At 40.2% G+C, this 16,486-nt stretch overlaps 1 protein-coding gene across 3 annotated transcripts in view; it reads left to right on the top strand.

The window, feature by feature from the left end:
- The window catches only part of cdh23 (cadherin related 23), a 669,485-nt gene that overhangs the window by 316,506 nt on the left and 336,493 nt on the right, over positions 1–16,486 (top strand). For all 3 annotated transcript variants that reach the window (XM_008106631.2, XM_062976257.1, XM_062976258.1), the window contains exons 7-8: positions 9,957–10,151; positions 12,529–12,657. In XM_008106631.2, the coding sequence (XP_008104838.2) occupies positions 9,957–10,151; positions 12,529–12,657 (324 nt within the window). The remainder of the gene's footprint in view (positions 1–9,956; positions 10,152–12,528; positions 12,658–16,486) is intronic.

Genomic DNA, 16,486 nt, shown 5'->3' with positions numbered 1-16,486 from the left:
AACTTTTGTTCCTACACCAATGCATCCTGGCTGATTTTAAATGCATGACCAAAGTTTTTTAAAAAATTAAAATCATACCGTATTACGGTATGTTATTTTTAATAAAATGGGCAGCTGGAAAAAATCTTTTTTTTAAAGAGCTCTCTCTGTGCCCTCAACTTTATTACCATCCAGTGTTTATCCTGTTACAGAAGAGTCAACTTGCATGATATAAACTATCTCTCCTTCACACAGATGGGCATTTGGCACTTGGCCAGTTGGATGAGACTGCCAGAGCGAGTCACGTTCTAGGTGTTCTGCAGCTCGTGGCCCGTGAAATGATTTTGATACGGTGGAAAGCTCTTAAAGGCATAGTGCAGATCCATTCTGCTCACAGGTCTATTCTTTAAGCAGTCTTTATTGTGCTTACTGTTTTTATACACTGAGTGAACTTCAGTGCAATAGCTGTCTTGTTGTGCTCTTGATATTCAATTTATTTGTGATGTGCGCATGCTGAATTTAACCCTCACTAGTAAATCCCTGATATATTTCACATCATTTATTGGTGGACTCCTTGCTTTGGATGGTTAAGTCAGTAGTCAGAGATCTGTGGCCTCTGTATGACCTATCCTGACCAAAGTCCTTTGATGCATTCTGTCTGTTCAGATAAGTCTAAGGTGCATTTTCTACACTGTAGAATCAATGCGATTTGGCACAGCTTTAAATGCCTTGGCTCAATGCTATGCAATTATGGGTTTTGTAGTTTGGTGAGGCACCAGTACTTTTTGGTAGAGAAAGTTAAAAACCTTGTAAAACAATAACTCACATGATTCTATAGGATTGAGTCATGGCAGTTAAAGTGGTTTAAAGTGCATTAATTCTACAGTATAAAATGCATCATAAGATCCCATTGCTCAAAATCAGGTCTCAACATTGTTGTCTGCTGGACAGAATGTATGTGAATATCAATATATTTTATTCTACTATATGATGAAGGTACAGGTTGAGTATCCTGGAATAGCAAAATCTGAAATACTCCCAAATAAAAATTTGTTACCTTTGATGGCTGTGATATTAACACCTTTGCTTGATAGTTCAATGTACACCAACTTTTTTAATGCACACATTGAGTAAAATATTATGTAAAATTACCATCAAGCTATATATATAAGGTATATATGAAATATGAATGAATTTCATGTTTAGATTTGGGTCCTATCTGCAAGATATCTCATTATATCCTGCAGTTTGCAATACAAAGGAATGCTGAAACTAAGACAAGTCAAACACGCATTCTGGACTTTAAGAGAGCTGACTTCCAAAAAATGAAGGAATTACTGAGCGGCATTCCATGGACGCCGATATTAAAAAACAAGGGAGTTAAGGATGGATGGGAGTTTTTCAAAAGTGAAATACTCAAGGCGCAAATGCAAACAGTGCCAACAAAGAAGAAAAATAAGACAAGTGCAAAGAAGCCAGAATGGATGTCCAAAGAACTTCTAACTGAGCTAAAGCTCAAAAGTGACATGCACAAGAAGTGGAAAAGGGGAGAAATCACCAAAGAAGAATTCAAACGTATAGCCAACTCCTGTAGGGAAAAGGTTCGCAAGGCTAAAGCGCAAAATGAGCCCAGGCTTGCCAGGGACATAAAAAACAACAAAAAAGGTTTTTTTGCTTATGTTGGTAGAAAAAGGAAGAAAAAGGAGGCGATAGGGCCACTGCAAGGAGTAGATGGGGTGATGGTGACAGGGGATAGGGAAAAGGCAGAACTGCTTAATGCCTTCTTTGCCTCGGTCTTCTCACAAAAAGAAAGCCATCTTCAACCTCAGCAACATGGAATGGACGAAGGATTGGGGGAAATCCAACCCCAAATAGGGAAACAAGTTGTCCAGGAACACCTGGCCACTCTAAACGAATTCAAGTCCCCAGGGCCAGATCAGCTACATCCAAGAGTATTGAAGGAACTAGCGGAAGTTATTTCAGAACCACTGGCAATGATCTTCGAGAGTTCTTGGAGAACAGGAGAAGTCCCAGCAGATTGGAGGAGGGCGAATGTGGTCCCTATCTTCAAGAAGGGAAAAAAGAACGACCCAAACAATTACCGTCCGGTCAGCCTCACATCAATACCAGGCAAGATTCTGGAAAAGATCATTAAGGAAGTGGTCTGCAAACACTTAGAAACAAATGCGGTCATTGCTAATAGTCAACACGGATTTACCAAAAACAAGTCATGCCAGACTAATCTGATCTCTTTTTTCGATAGAGTTACGAGTTGGGTCGATACAGGGAATGCCGTGGATGTAGCATATCTAGATTTCAGTAAGGCCTTCGACAAAGTCCCCCACGACCTTCTGGCAAACAAACTAGTAAAATGTGGGCTAGACAAAACTACGGTTAGGTGGATCTGTAATTGGCTAAGTGAACGAACCCAAAGGGTGCTCACCAATGCGTCGTCTTCATCATGGAAAGAAGTGACAAGTGGAGTGCCGCAGGGCTCCGTCCTGGGCCCGGTTCTGTTCAACATCTTTATTAACGACTTAGACGAAGGGTTAGAAGGCACGATCATCAAGTTTGCAGATGACACCAAACTCGGAGGGATAGCTAACACTCCAGAAGACAGGAGCAGAATTCAAAACGATCTTGACAGACTAGAGAGATGGGCCGAAACTAACAAAATGAAGTTCAACAGGGACAAATGCAAGATACTTCACTTCGGCAGAAAAAATGGAAATCAAAGATACAGAATGGGGGACGCCTGGCTTGACAGCAGTGTGTGCGAAAAAGATCTTGGAGTCCTCGTGGACAACAAGTTAAACATGAGCCTACAATGTGATGCGGCAGCTAAAAAAGCCAATGGGATTTTGGCCTGCATCAATAGGGGAATAACGTCTAGATCCAGGGAAGTCATGCTCCCCCTCTATTCTGCCTTGGTCAGACCACACCTGGAATACTGTGTCCAGTTTTGGGCACCGCAGATGAAGGGAGATGCTGACAAGCTGGAAAGCGTCCAGAGGAGGGCAACTAAAATGATTAAGGGTCTGGAGAACAAGCCCTATGAGGAGAGGCTTAAAGAGCTGGGCATGTTTAGCCTGCAGAAGAGAAGGCTGAGAGGAGACATGATAGCCATGTACAAATATGTGAGGGGAAGTCATAGGGAGGAGGGAGCAAGCTTATTTTCTGCTGCCCTGCAGACTAGGACACGGAACAATGGCTTCAAACTACAGGAAAGGAGATTCCACCTGAACATCAGGAAGAACTTCCTCACTGTGAGGGCTGTTCGGCAGTGGAACTCTCTCCCCCGGGCCGTGGTGGAGGCTCCTTCTTTGGAGGCTTTTAAGCAGAGGCTGGATGGCCATCTGTCGGGGGTGCTTTGAATGCGATTTCCTGCTTCTTAGCGGGGGGTTGGACTAGATGGCCCTTGAGGTCTCTTCCAACTCTACTATTCTATGATTCTATGATTCTATGATTCTATGATTATATATGTATATGCAAATACTAATATTTCAAAATCCATACCATTCTGGTCTCAAGCATTTTGGACAAGGGATGCTCAACTTATATATGAAAATTATCATGGAGGAGAATGGGGCACATTTTCTCTTTTTGTGAGGATTTTACAACCATTTATTAGGGGTTCCCTACTTCCCTCCCTTTCTCTCTCTCTCCCCCTCTCTCTGTCTCAATATATATGTACACACAAATACACACACACATACATACATACTTCTGTGTAGTCAAGGTTCTAAATAGACTGAAAACCTACTTTTCCTTATGCTTGTTTGCTGGAGCAATCTTAGGTATAATGAAGAATGTTAGAATTCACATCATTAAGTTTAGAGTAGTCAAAAAATTAAACATTGTAAAATAGAAAATATAAATTAGAAAATAATTATTATGAGGATTATACTGTACGTAATTATCTCTCTGATTATCTACAACATTTAAAGTATATTTGGACACTTAATTTTCAATAGGGAATTGTGTACATTTGCATGATTCAAGTATTGACTTACTCATCCTCATGAGATTATATTGAATTTTACACTCTTAAGTGCAAACATTGACCATCTAAAGGTACTATTTACAATGATAAATACTGCACAAAAATGTAAATGGTAGTAGAGGAACTGCCTATGTTAAGATGGTGTCCAGCGTAAGATTTTTTGCTATTACAGAATATGTAAAATAGCATTAAGAACTGAACTAATGGTAGTAACCACAAAAGCATTCGGTATATTTTCCCTGTACTAGGAAACTTTAATGTTTCGTTCTTTAGAAAATAGATAATGCACACATACATGCTTGTTATTGACAGCCCAACAAGGCTAAAGACTTCATTAAGGGCACAATTAGTTCAGATGAATAGAAGAGAGAAGAGTCAGAGTGAGGCTTGTATTAGCACAAGGAGGTTTGACAAGGGCATTGTCAAAGAAAGTTGTCAGGTCAGAGACCACATTCATATACAAGGAAAACTATCCTCCTAGTTCATAATGGAGACCAAGGAGCAAGCCAAAGTTTCCAAGGTTAAAGAAGAAAAGGACTTCTGATTACAGAACAGGCAGAAATCCTGGAAGTAATGTTAATAGAAAAGAAAAGCATACGTTTCCCATAGCTAGCCATCTAGGAGCATGATTTCTTATATAGCTGGCTTAGAGAGTCCAGATGAGAGTTAGGAACAATGGAGATTGGAGTGGGTGGTAAGTGTCATCCCATGTCTCTGGGCTCTCAGAACCAGCCCAGTTGCTTACACTGGCCCAAAGTTCCAGTTTGCTTCAGATTCCCAAGGAGAATTTGGAGCAGCCCATCTTTAGTTAACAAGGTACAAGGTCACATTAAGGGGCCTTGGACCACATTAACCCACATCAGCTCCATGCATCACTTAACCACCATGGAACTGGGTTGCCTACCTTTCAGGATGACTGTTCAATGTAGATGTGCGCTAGGATTTGGAAGGACATCTATGAAGGAACTAGACAAGACCTTGAAGTGTAAAGATATATACTTGAATACAAAAGTTAGGCTTGTTCTTATCACCATATTTACCATTTCTATGTATAGTTGTGAAAGCTGGACAGTGACAAAAAGGCAGATGTATGGTAATCCTAGTTAAGTCAAGTTGGCCTGACTTGATACCTTCTCACTAACACGCTAGGCTTCAAATTCTATCTTCTATACACAATAAACATAACAAAAATAATTTTCTTTTAAATGTCTCTGGAAGACTAATTTATATGGAACATCACCAGAATGATACAGTAGATCTCTTTCCATGAAGAACTTCACACAGGCTGAAGCAGCTATTTAATATTTACTCAGGCCTCAAAGAAAGAGGGGATTTCAGGAGTAGAGATGGGATCAGTGGTGACTGGTGGCTTTAGTGTCAGTGGGATGGTTAATCAAGGCCATCTTAACAGAATTATAGGCCCTCAGCAAAGCAGTGCACTATGCCCTGCCTACAAAATTATTCACAGGAGTAAAAATATAAATTACCAATAACATAATCTCCTATTTATTGGTATCTCCAGAAAAATCAGTGTTTCGACACTTTAAAAAATATAATGTACAGCAAAGATTAATCAGTACAAACATTAGGACAATATGACATGAGCCATGAGCAATTGTTGTCCCCAGCTGTTTATTGCCTCCCAAGAATCCATTACAATATTCTGCTTCCACAACATTACAAGCAACTAAGACAGTAAAATTTCTCTTGCAAATGCAATTCTCCACTAATTTTTCTCCTTCTACCATGTTGGGAGATTTGATTGTTGAGGTGGATGATGAGAAAATTAATGATAAATTCTGATCTTTACATAGATTAGCATGGGGCCCCTATCCTTGTGTGGGCCCAATGAACTGCCCAGCATGCCCATGCGTTAAGTGAATTAACTCCACATTTTAGTCTTAACCTTAAGAGTATAGAGTTCTGTGCCTTGGACAGCTCCTTTGAAGTCCAGATTGAGAAACAGAGCAGATCTACCACATCACTGACATGAACTAGCACACTTACTGTTTCAGTAAGGACTTCCTTGAGAGCCTGTAGCAACAGTGTGTTTGACTTCTGGTTTCTTCAGACAGACAATTCTCTCTTCTTCTTTTTTTTTCTAAAATTCATCTAAGAGAAAGCTTCATATTAACTCACAGGCTCATTTTAATGAGCTTTGATTAGGTTTCTTTTTATGAAGCGGCTTTTCATTTCATTATTAATTGACTTTATTTCTAAGTGACTCTCCCATGTATGGGGTATTGTAGAAACCAGTCATGTTTTTGTATGGCTCCACTTTGCTTTCATACAGATTAAACTCAGCCACTTTGGCTTACTGTTATGTGGAAGAAGTGAGACCTGCAACAACAACAAAGGATGGCGTGACTGCCAAGGGAAAGAATAGCAGCCATATGTAGTTCCATCTCATCTCAGTTCCAGCAGTGGGCAAGAAGCCTTCCGTCCATTACAGCCATCGTCTATTGGATTTTATCCCCTTTCCCATTGCCATCTCCTTTTCTTTGTGATCCATATGATTATAAGCCTGAGGACAGGGATTGTTAAACTGACAATTTGTAAGTCTCTCTGGGAGCCTTTTTGGCTGAAGAGTGGAAGAATATCAATGTTCTAGAGCAGCGGTTATCAAACTGTGCTCTGTGAAGCCCCTAGGCCTCCGCGAAGCACAGTCAGGGGCTCCACAGGGCCCCCACTGCCTAGAAAGTACGCAGTCTATAGAGCCCTGCCACTGCCAGCACAGCCTAAGAATTTGCCTGGGCCACCTTCCATCAAAGTCCCCTGAAGCTTCCAGATAAAATCAAGACAGAAGGATGAAGCTCTAGGAGGCTCCATGTTGGAAAGAAAAGAAAGAGGGGAGAGAGGGGGGAAAGGGGGGAGAGGAGGAGGGGGGGAAAGGAGGGGAAAGAATAGCTTTGATGTGTCTCTCAGCCACAGGTTGAAGGGAAAAGATGTGAGGAGGGAGGAAAGGGGCTGAGGATTGGACTGGATGGACCCTACTACTATTATTGCAAAGGCTGGATGGCCGTCTGTTGGGGGTGCTTTACAGTAAATAGATAAATAAAGTCTTCTCATTCTTCCTTGGACTGGTGTGTGTGAATATATGTGTGTAATTATTTAATTATGTTTTTTAAAAAAAAAACCAAAAAAAACCCACTTCTATAAAACTTTGGTACAGTGGGGCCGTGGATACCAAAATCCAGTGATACTCAAATTCCGTTATGTACAGTGGTGTATGTACAGTGCGGACCAAAAGGTCCCAGTTTCAAATCCCGGGAGAGGAATGAGCACCCACTGTTAGCCTCAGCTCCTGCCAACCTAGCAGTTCGAAAACATGCAAATGTGAGTAGATCAATAGGTTCCACTCAGTCGGGAAGGTAACGGCGCTCCACGCAGTCATGCCAGCCACATGACCTTGGAGATGTCTATGGACAACGTCGGCTCTTCGGCTTAGAAATGGAGATGAGTACCAACCCCCAGAGTCGGTCACAACTGGACTAATGTCGAGGAAACCTTTACCTATACTTACAGTGGTGTAGTAAAATGGTATCACTTATATAAAATGGCAAAAATCAACGATTTCTTTTTGGATATTTTGTTTTTTACAGGGGGGATATTTTCAAGCCATGGATGGATGAATCCATAGATGCAGAATCTGTGGATAGAGAGGGCTGACTATGTCTCCCATTCTGACACCTTTTCTTTGTTGCTTGTTGGTCCTATCTTGGCACTTTACCCCCTGAGCTTGCTATTAAAAGCTGCAAAGATAAGGAAAAGGGTTTACTAAAGAAGACTGACCTTGTGTCACTGACCAGAACTCCACTGTGTACAGAAGAAAAAGATCTTCTCCTATAAGGCTTAAATAAAATAGCATGTTTCAACCCTTGTTATTCTATCTTTCCCCCCTAAGGCCCAGTGCTAAAGGGAAATCAGCAAGATAGGAGACAATCAATTGACCTTTATCCTTTGCTACAGTGGAGAAATCAGAATAATCTTGGCTGTAAAATACTCTCTCATCTGCTGGTGTGACAAAACAAGAACAAAAGACTTTATGACATCTGTGATCCCAGCTTTTTAGTCTGAACTGCCTGGGGGCCGGAGAACAAATTCACTTGAAAGCCAGACATTAGAGACTTTGTGTAAAACACAATGGCACTAAAATCCAGCTCTTCATTTCCCCCCCCCCTTTTTTTGTCAGGCTGATAATCACTGGTGACCAGAGCAGATTTACATATTTAAAAGATTGACTGGGGGACACCTATTAATCAGGAGCAGCTTTCGCCTTCTGAATATTATTATTATTGGTGTGTGCAATGTACACAAAGCCTCGTCTTAATTGCACAGTATTTATATGTCTCCTCCTTTCCATTTTAATAGTTAATTTGTAATGGTGTGAGCCTTAACTTTCTAAAAAGCTAATGTCTGAAAATGCAATCAAGGTCTTCTCAGAGACTGGGCAGCTTGATGTATATGGGAGAAAATATATGGGTTAGATAGTATCATTGAGCAAAAGTGTATGTTTGGAGAAGCACTGACATAAGAAGGCAAGACACTCTAGATTTGCAGATGTTGAGGCTGTGGAATGTCAGAGGAGCAAAGTTTCTGAATACTAGTATGGTATGACTGCATTTGGGATTTGGAGATGAAAATTTAATCTGATGTTGGACTCATACATCTCACACTGCTTCTTTTTTTGCTATACATGAAGTAAACACATAGATCACAACTTGCCATCTGGCAAGTAAATAGGGTGGGGTTAGAATTGTCATTTTTCTATGGGAGAAAAAGTACTTTAAAGTAACTAAAATGTATCTTGCATTATCTGAGAAACATTAAATCTGTAAATCAATTTCTCAGATAATCAAAGACAGATTTCTCAGATAATTTTGAGGTCTGCTATAAAATATTTTTTATCAATTGCATAGAATCACCTTTTAAAGTCTATAGGCCAAAGATGTGTGGACAGATTTAAAAAGACATGTTTTCATGTAAGGACTTGTCCACCGATCGTTTACACAAAGTTTTGTAACTCTTTTTAGTTGTTTAATTGGATATTGAGTCCATTTTAGATTAGTACCAAACAGCCTATGTGTTGACTTTATTAGCTTTCTTTCCTTCCTTCTGATTATGTGGGGACAAGTAGTTTTTTGTCTCCTTTTTAGCTCCCTGGTTTGTAGTTGAGCTTTGTCAAAAGAGCAATAAAAATGTTTTCAAAAATGTGAACACAGTTATAAGTAAAACCTCTAGAATAGGAACATGGCTAAATGTGTTGTGAACATGGCTAAAATACAGGATGGATTTCCATCTTTCACTTTCACAGACTAGCCTGAAAGTTTGGAAGGTGGCTATAAGCAGGAAAACATGGCAACAGTGACATGGCTATGGAGAACAAGTAGACATTCAATGTACTAACTTTTGCAAGAGGAATTTGAGGAATTTGAGGAATTTGTAATGATTAGCTGTCTCCATGAGCTTTTGTGCCACCTTAGATTACAGTTGCTTTTCTAAAACATTATGGAAAGAATTCCTAGCACTGCCAGGACATAGCTTGGTAATAACTACTTATATATTGGGGAGGGGAGGGGAGAGGTTAACAAATTAATCGTTTGTATTCCATGTGTATGTACATAAGAGTTAGAGAAAAACTATAATTCATCACATAAGTGTTTTGTTTGCAAAATGTTTCCATTTTGCAAACTACAAACACAAATTGCACAGTTGTGAGAAAAGCATAAGATCAAGGGATGTTCTGGTTACATTTCCTTACCCATCTCCCCGTGATATTCTCTTGACACATATGAACTGAGGCTAGTTTGTATTTGTAATTCTAACTTTTACCATAATCCGTAGAAACATATGATTGCCTGCGTTGAATCTTCTTGAAATCTTTAGTGTCCAGTATTGGTAAATGAAAGATTTAATAGGTTCCATCGGCACACTTTGCTTACCATACATTCTTTTTAACTATTGTTATTTTTAGAATACACCAGTGGGAACTCCTATTTTCATAGTAAATGCCACAGATCCAGACCAAGGTGCCGGTGGAAGTGTGCTTTATTCTTTCCAGCCTTCATCAAACTTCTTCACCATTGACAGTGGTCGTGGCATTGTGTCAGTCATTCGAGCACTGGATTATGAAGTCACTCAAGCCTACCAGCTTCAGGTCAATGCTACAGTGAGTATGAATCTGTCTGTTTCTCTTGTTTCTTTTTGTCTAAATCAGCTTTTCACAACCTGGAATCTTCCCATTCAAGGAACTGTGACTTCTGTCACCCCTGTAGCCCAACAATCCAGAGCACACCAGGTTGGGTTGATCTAGAGAAACATGAACATCTGTGGAAAGGAACATATATGATATGTTGACATTACCATTATTATTATCATTAGAAATATTTAAAAAAATTTAAATGGTAGACAGGGTTCATCCCACAAAAGATAGAGGACAGAAGATTTATTTTGGTATTTGTGATGACAGAACCAGTCACAGCACCTGCAATGATAGTGGTGATGATAACGGTGTGCATTATTGTCTTTCTTTTAAAAAAATAACACCAGGAAAAATGTGTTGTGGAAAATAATAAAAACAAAGTCAAATGTGCCAGCAAGAATATTTACAAATTTTCTTCCCTTCATTGAGAAAGAGTGTGTGTCTTAATACATCACAATATGTTGCAAAAGATTTTGCACAATTTCATTGTGTGCGATTTGGTTAATTTCTTGCAAAAAGATTTATTTGCCAAAAAATAGATTGTATGTGTACGAAATCCATAGTTTTAAAGTAAATCTTACGTTTTTTGACAAAACATATATATTGTGCAAAAATATTTTGTTTGTAAAATACAAAAAATGTAATTGCACAAGAATTCTTTCCCAGCATAAGAGGAACTTTTAAAATTATGTCCATTTTCATGTTCAAAAACAAAATAAGGATAAAGACTGGTATCTTAGCACTATATGATGTCAGCAGACCAGGGGTCCCCAAACTTTTTTAACAGGGGGCCAGTTCACGGTCCCTCAGACCGTTGAAGGGCCAGATTATAGTTTTTGAAAAAAAACTATGAACAAATTCCTATGCACACTGCACATATCTTATTTTGAAGTAAAAAACAAAACAAAAAGGGAACAAATACAGCCTCAATGTTAATCATCATCATCATCATCATCATTGTCATCGTCATCATAAAAATAATAGAAGGTTGGAAGAGACCCCTTGGGATATCTACTCCAACCCCCTTCTGCTTTTGTGCACCACACCATAATCGAAGCACTGCTGACAGATAGCCACCCAATAACAACAACAACACCATAATAAACATGGTTGGAAGAGACCCCTTGGGCCATATAGTCCAACCCCTTTCTCCCTTTGTGAACCAAAACATAAAGCACCCCTGACCAGCAATGGCAATAATAATAATAATAATAATAATAATAATAATAATAATAATAATAATTCAGGATTGGAAGAGATTGCTAGCCTTCAAGAAAAATAAATCCATGACAGGGCTGCAAAGGAGGGAGTCTACGTGGCAAGATAAAACGGAAGGTCTCTACCTTTTGCCACAGGCATGCCTCCATTGTTGTTTTGACTCCTCCATCCCAGGTGAGGGAGGAGGCGGGAAAAGGAGCGTGCAAGGCGAGCGAGGAGGCAGGAAAGGCGCGCACCTTTCCCTCCTCCCTCGCCCCGTGCAGGCCTTCGTCAGCGGCGGCGGCGGGAAAGATGCCTGCGGGGCGAGGAGGAAAGGCGCATGCCTTTTTCTCACCCCGTGCATCCCTTTTTCGGCGGCAGCGGGAAAGGTGTGTGCGGGACGAGGAAAAGGCATGAGCCTTTCTCTCTTCTCTCACCCCGCGCGCACCTTTCCCGCTGCTTTCCTCAGCGGCAGCAGCAGGAAAGCTGCCCGCGAGGTGAGGGAGGAAAGGCACACACCTTTCCCTCGCCCCGTGCGGCTCTTTTTCAGTGGAGGCAGCGGGAAAGGTGCGTGCAGGGCGAAGAAAAGGCGTGCACCTTTCTTTCCTCCCTCACCCCGCGCGCACCTTTCCCGCTGCTTCCCTTGGCGGCGGCAGCTGGAAAGCTGCCCGTGGGGCGAGGGCTGAAAGGCGCATGCTTTTTCCTCGCCCCATGCGGCCCTTCCTCGGCGGCAGCGGCCAGAAAGGTGCCCGTGAGGAGAGGTTGACAAGAAATGTGTGCACCTTTTCCTCCTTCTCCACACCACATGCACCTTTCTTGACGGAGGAGGGAGCCATCCACTGCGGGGGCCGGATAAATGGCTCCGATGGGCCGCATGTGGCCCGCGGGCCTTAGTTTGGGGACCCCTGCAGTAGACTATGCAACCTACTAATGCTTGGGAAAGCATTTGCCAATTAAAGTTTGGCCAGATTAATGAATGGCCTGGATCGAGTATTAAAGCAATGTCTTCTATTTAATTTTAATTTTTGATCATTTTTCAGGGAGACAATCTGTTTATGCTATAGATTGAATTGTTTCTTGTTGCTGTTGTTTTTGTCTGTTTTCAAATTAAATTTCTTTCAATATTTTCCTTCTGTGTATTTTTCAGGACCAAGACAAAACCAAACCTCTCTCCACCCTTGCCAATCTTGCAATCACCATCACAGATGTGCAGGATATGGACCCAATCTTTATAAACCTACCCTACAGTACAAATATCTATGAGAACTCTCCTCCGGTAAGAGCTTTTAATAGATTATCTTTAAAACTTTGAAGGAAGTATTGGGAAGGTCTCTCACATTTGATATCCATTAAAACATCTTTGCCCATAAATTTGTTTTGTTAAAAAGTAGGTACTGAAAAAAAGGGGTAGAAAGCAGTTAGTAGGTTAAGGTGCACTAGGTGTTATGGTTATGATGATGAAAACAAATCCTTTCTCCTATATACATTTGCAAGAAAAAAAAGATAAACTAACTTCAGACTAATGCCACCATCCAGTAATATTAATATTAGAATATAAATAGTTATATTTCTTTATTTGATTTATATCCTACTTTTCTTTCCATCAGTGACATTTGAAAATGTAGCTTTTAAAAACAAAACAAAACAAGAAGCATTCTGTTTCCAAGGCTCAGAAACACAACACTACGCATAGGCTAGTAATTGCATTTGCAAATAGATGTCACACATCAGTGAAATAAAGTTTTCCAGCTCTTTCTGGAATATTTTAAAGACATGCTTAGTATTCTGTTCTACATTGCCTGGGAAATGATCCAGATCTTGAAGTTTACCCTATGGCTCAGGAGAACTTAAAATGTTGGGTCATTGTGGTCAGATTGCTTGCATAGCCAGAACAAGCATTATAACTTCAGACTCTGAAATCTTTTCACCCACTTTATGCATGATTACTATAACATATCTATGAGAAGGCAGGAAAGCTTGAAGAAGATAATTATGCTGGGGAAAATGGAAGGAAAAGGGAAGAGGGTCCAACCAAGGGCGAGAGGGATGGGTGGTATCCTTGAAGTGACTGGCTTGACCTTGAAGGAACTGGGGGTGGCAATGGCTGACAGGGAGCTCTGGCGTGGGCTAGTCCATGAGGTCATGAAGAATCGGAAGCGACTGAACAAGTAAACAACAACATGAAATAATAACAGCAAATAAAACACATTTTGTTTTGGAGAGGGTGCTGCTACAGTCCTGTAGATGGGAATCTAATTAATATTTCGAGGGGATACTGTTGAGAAACTTATATACAGGATTTCTGAAAAAGAACTCCCTAGTTTTAATGTTTTTATACTTAAAACTAGGGAGTTCTTTTTCAAACACTCTGTATGTCATTTTGTGCTTTTCCAAGAACAGTTATAATTAAAAGGGTGCAAAATGAGTATTCTTTTTTCCATAGTTTTCCTCATTCTATCTTGCAGTGTTGGAGGACCATATAAATTCTCCCTGCCGTTTTGTACCTTTGAAGTGAGAAGGAAGTTTGACTGTTGAGATAATGGTTTGACTGTTGGAGTAGGGTTTTGGGAAACCAGGGTCCCATTCAGCCAGGAACCTTGGGTAAGACACATCCCTTAACCTCTGAGCAGAGCGATGGTAAACCCCCACTTGTCAGGAACATCCCATGATAGATTCCCCTAAGGATTGCCATAAATAAAAAATGGCTCAAAGGCCCACAAGGTTCTTAAATAAAAACTTTTAAGAACTATGTGCTAACATTTGACAGACAATAGAAATGTTGATGGGCTTCCTTTCCCTACAACTAAAGAAAGTAAAGAGAACCCCAACATGATATGGATAAAAACTAAAATTGAATTGATAAACATATTCACATTTCAGCCGTACCATCCCCATTGTTTCAAAAGGAGGGACTATAAGGAAAGCTTGTCAGTTGTCTTGCAGTTCTTTACAGCTTTTGCACACAAATTTCATGCTAGAGGTTAACTTAACAGCATTTCTCTCCTCAGAGCATAATGTGAAAGAAATTGCACATCCAACCGTTGATAATTTTCTCCTTCATGGAAGTTAAGTCTGATAGCATCAGACAATATGGAGGGCCTTGGATACACCAGTGAAACTACAATGTCCATATTTTTTTAATCAGATCTAATGGATTGCCATGACATCTGCTATTGATAACAATAGACAAAAGACTAACTAATAGATACATTTCCTTGGGTTACACAATATGTCCCATGGCAGACCCTGTGAAAAACAGCAGAGTCAGGGCCAACTGTCTTGAGTCTGTCTCATCAGGATGTCAAATCAGGTGATGTGGCTATAGTATATGAAGAGTCTGCCTTTGGCTGTGTGTATTACTGCATTCTTCAGAAGGGAGGATACAGCAGAGTAGAAGAAGGGAGATAGTTAGAAAGAGAACAATCGTTTCAGTGGTCCACTTGTGAAAAAGTATTTTCTTTGGATGCATTCACATCTCAATAATGCAGAAGTATCTACATATACCAGTTAAATACAGATATAGATGTGTATTATATGTGACATATGTCATGCCGAGAATGCTTTTATGTAACCAGAAGAGACTGAGAACTGCTTCAAGATAAGGATTTGTTTCCCTCCTTAATGTGTGAGATATTTAACTAATAAAGCCCTTGATTGGGGTTTAAAAGGCTGATAAGTAGCTAGAGGAGAGGAAAGTCACTGATGAATACAAATGACTGCAAGAAAGAAAAGCACACCATTCCAGACTATATTAAAGCTTTCCTTCATACAAGACATTATAAGGAGTGTAGAAGTGCAGAAATCCTACTTACTGCATTAATAACAAGGAGGAGGGGGAAGAAGAATGATAGGGTATCAGAGAAATGGAAATCCCCACTGGCATCCAAGATTATGGGCTGACTCATCTTCACTGAATGACCTTGAGCCAATAGAAATAATATTTCAATATAACAATGTCTGGAGCTAAAAGGTCCTTTTGTATTGATACTTTTAATAACATAGATAACAATTAATATTAGATGACAGACTACTTATAATGGGCACTAAAAGGAAGGGGGGACACCATAGCTAGCTAACATTAAATGTGTTATTTCCCACAAACACCTTTTATTTAATCCAATAGCCTTGTAAGAAGATGTTAATTTGTTTTTCCTTCCAACTTAATCTGAAGAACAGTCTAAAATAATTTATATGAGAAGGAGAATTCTGACCCAGTGCATCACCTTGTTCCTTTTTTGTTTGTGCAGTTTTTACACTGATTGATTTCTACATCATGTTCTTTGTTGTCGTTTGAGTGTGTTATACAGGTAAATGTTCAGGGAAAGTCCTCTGTGTGACTGACAGAATGAGAATGAACAGTGACATGCATTTTCCCTCCAGGGACCTGCTTGAGAAGTCAATAGAGATCACACAGGAACATAAAAATTGTTTGTGCATGCTGACATTTGCCTTGCCGTTCTCATTCTTCCTCCCCAAAAAGTCTCATCAAAACATCAGTCATGAATTATTATTTTTATCTGCTTTTCTTTTTCAGTATTCATTGAATGCTTTCATACCTCCAAGGGATTTGCTTAGATCTCTTACCAGGACATTTTGCAGCCTAATTGGCATGGTGCTTAGGAGAATGATGGACAGATGTAAAACAAATCCAGAAACTGTAGTGTATATATTTATTTAAACTATGCATTGGTTTCTCTTGAGTAGCTATCTAGAAATGGCCCCTCCTTCCTTTTAAAGACATCAGTATAACAGTTGGGAGCATGAAAGTATTTTGCCTCTTGTAGTGTTTGAAAGCAAGTGTATACTGTTCTCTTAAATCAGAGCCAATCTGATGTGATGCTAATGGCGGCCACACACACCGGGTAAAACTGCAGCCTGAGATGGCATCCAGCCAGTCCAGACAGGCAGAGAATACACTGGCCCCACTGGTCTGCTACCTTGTCTTCTCTGTTACCACTGGCATGTCATACTGTCCATCAGAGCCGTCCTTAGGTAATTTTTTATAGTAGGCAATCTGAAGCCCCCCGAATTTTGCCCCCCCCCCAAACCTGGGGTGGGGGGACTGAGTAGCAGGGAGGGGAGGGGAGGGGTCTGCAAAGTGCAGA

Source organism: Anolis carolinensis, chromosome 3 (genome assembly GCF_035594765.1).
Source record: "Anolis carolinensis isolate JA03-04 chromosome 3, rAnoCar3.1.pri, whole genome shotgun sequence".
Classification (NCBI taxonomy): Eukaryota; Metazoa; Chordata; class Lepidosauria; order Squamata; family Dactyloidae; genus Anolis; species Anolis carolinensis.
This window is presented reverse-complemented; position numbering and strand designations above follow the sequence as displayed.